We start from the raw sequence: 3,223 nt of genomic DNA on the forward strand, positions 1-3,223 counted from the left end.
TGAGAAGAATTCCCAAGAGGATCCTAACAAATGAGTGACTGAGCACTGGTGTCCTTTAGGACTGGGCAGACTCCTGGAAGACTGCTCTACAAGCTAATTCCCTTGAGCCCATAAGTGTCACTGATCCTACATAAAGCTAACAGGTTTCTGGAGTCCTTCAACATTAGTACTGAAAGGTCTATGTCTAGACAACCGATTTTCACTATGAGAGCATCAAAGGAACATGTATGTATTTTGATGTTTGTGGAAATTGTTTCATATTTTATTTTCTTGTAAAATCCAAGAAGACATTATTAGAAATTATAGCATTGAAAAGTTATAGCAAATAATCTCTCCAAAGGTGTTTTCAATCTTCTACCAATGTCTGCTCTGTCTGTCACAAACTTAACTAGTTCCAGATTTGCTCTGACTGGTTTCCCTGGTTTAGAGATTTATTACTTCTGGATATCTGTCCCATTCTCCATAATCTATGTGACAGTGTTCTTGGGAAACTGCATGATACTTCATGTGATTCGGACTGAGTTGAGCCTGCACCAGCCCATGTTCTATTTCCTGGCCATGTTAGCCCTCACAGACCTGTGTATGGGACTGTCCACGGTGCACACAGTGCTGGGCATCCTTTGGGGCTTCCTTCAGGAGATCAGCCTTGATGCCTGCATTGCGCAGTCTTACTTCATTCATGGTTTGTCCTTCATGGAGTCCTCTGTCCTCCTTGCCATGTCCTTTGATCGTTACATTGCCATTTGCAACCCTCTACGCTATTCCTCCATTCTAACCAATGACAGAATCATGAAAATCGGAGTGGCCATCTTGTGCAGGAGTTCTATGCTCATTCCTCCAGTTATTATCCGCCTGAAGTTCCTAAATTACTGCCGGCCTCACTTCCTCTCCCACTCTTTCTGCCTGCACCAAGACTTAATTAGAATGGCCTGTGGAGACATTCGTTTCAATAGCATCTATGGTCTAGCTCTGGTGATCAGCAACCTGTTGCTGGATTCAGTGCTCATATTAATGTCATATATTATGATCTTATACACAGTTCTGTCTATTGCATCCCGGGAGGAGAGAATCAAGTCTTTGCAAACGTGTGTCTCTCACATCTCTGCTGTTTTGGTTTTCTACATCCCCATCATTGGTCTAACCATGGTCCACCGCTTTGGAAAGCATCTCTCACCATTGGTTCATGTCCTTATGGGCAATGTCTACATCCTTTTCCCACCTTTGATGAACCCCATTATATACAGTATCAAGACTCAACAGATACGAATGAGAATTCAAAGACTGTTCTTGAAGGAAAAATAAAACTATAGATCTCCTGTGAATATATTTCAAAGACAACATGCAGTTTTACAAAAGATGAAATTCAGTAAGTAACTGTAAATAGATGGATTAGTGTCTGTTTAATGATGCTTTACATGTTGAGTTCTCTCCTTTCTCATAGCTGTTTTATGACATTACAATTGATCTTTATAGCATTCTAGTTAATGCCATAAACTAGACTATGCAAATAGAAATGTAATGTTCAGCATCAACTTTAAAACTTAATTTAACGTTTTGAAAATTTTAAGTCAACACATTTTCTACTTCCTTTAAGCATCAAATTGATTTATTTATTTATAAATGAATACATATAGCTAAATATACTTTCAAAATTTTAATTCTATAACTTTTGTGTCTAATTGAATATGCATATATCTTTTTATTCATTATGAAGCAGATATCTATAGTTTAAAATTCTTTGATGACTATTGTTTATCATTTTCTCAATATTTTCTTCTTCATCTAAATAACGTATTTATTGTATCACAGAGTACTGCTAATTGATTTAGCCACTTAGAACATCAGAAATGAGAAGCTTATGAGATTAAACTATTTAGTCACTTAACAGTAGTTAAATAAACAACAGAAATACTCTCAGTGATGTGTTAAGCAATGCCTCACAGCTTTCAATGTCCCCACACCATGGGTGGTAATAAGAGATACTTGTGACCATACCAGTAATGACAACAATAGAAAAAAACATTCAAATCTTATAAAATATTATTTATTTTCATCTTCTCACACTGAAGTCTCCACTGAAAGATAAAATATTAGTGTTACTATGTAATGGAAATAATTTTATTATTTAATAGCTACATAAACATTCTTAGGTAGTTATTATTCTTTATTCTGTCAGTAGATTTTCCACCAGCCAATAAATGATCTCTCAAATTTGTAGGAGGGTTTATGATGAGATTTACATATATTTTCTTCTTTATTTCTTTTCATTAACTATGCTTTACTGACCCCTTCTGTTTCTTTTAGTTCAAATTGGTCTGACATTTGCTGAAAGTCATAAAAAAGAGAACAATAAGCAGGATACAAAAACATCCAAAGGAACCACACACGATAAGGCATGTAACATCTCTTTGTTAATGTTACTTTCTTTATAATATTTATATAATTTGCAACTCAACTGGCAGTACAAGAATATCAACCAACCAGACCCCCCAGAGCTCCCAGTGACTAAATCAACAACCAAATTGTACACATGGAGCAAGCCATAGCTCCAGAATTATATGAGGAAGAATGACCTTATTGGGCATCAATGGGAGGAGAGCTTTTGGTCCTGTGAAGGCTGTATGCCCCAATGTAGAGGAATGGTAGGGAAGGATTGTGAGATGGAATGGGTGTGTGTGTGTGTGGAGGAGCACTCGCACGGAGGCAGGGGGAAGAAGATGAAATAGGGGAATTCTGTGGGGGAAAACCAGGAAGAGGATAACATTTGAAATGAAGTAGCTGTCTGCCTGGACTGTGATGTCTATTTTCTCATTACGGTTTACCCTGTTAATAAGGTTTTAAACCTCAAAACATAGGATAATAATTAGAGTTTTTTTCTCTCTTTCCCTGTACATGTCATTCCTTCTTCCTCCCTCCCCTTCCCTGTGCTCTCCTCTCTTTTCCTCTCTAGACAAAACAAAATGGGGCACTTTGTAGGGAATGCTGAGATCATTGTGGTTAACTTGTTCATGCCCTAGTCATTAAACATGCACCACTGGATGTAAACAGTGTTATCTAGTATGTCAATTGGTTATAATATTTTAAATAAAAAAAAAGTGGTATGAAAAAAAAGAAAATATCCAATAACCTCTAAAATGTTATGTGTATCATTTATTTACTAAGTTAAAGCAGGATCATTGAGGCATGATTAAAAACAACCTGATTACTATACAATGTACATATC

At 36.5% G+C, this 3,223-nt stretch overlaps 1 protein-coding gene across 1 annotated transcript; it reads left to right on the forward strand.

Moving 5' to 3' along the window:
- Window positions 1-360: 360 nt before the first annotated feature.
- LOC308417743 (olfactory receptor 51V1-like) lies at window positions 361-1,302 on the forward strand (the record flags this gene model as incomplete). Its single annotated transcript, XM_080913057.1, has 1 exon — window positions 361-1,302. One exon carries the CDS (start codon window positions 361-363, stop codon window positions 1,300-1,302), a length of 942 nt encoding a protein of 313 aa, XP_080769183.1.
- Between the last annotated feature and the right edge of the window lie 1,921 nt (window positions 1,303-3,223).

Source organism: Micromys minutus, assembly GCF_963924665.1.
Source record: "Micromys minutus genome assembly, chromosome: 2".
Lineage (NCBI taxonomy): Eukaryota > Metazoa > Chordata > Mammalia > Rodentia > Muridae > Micromys > Micromys minutus.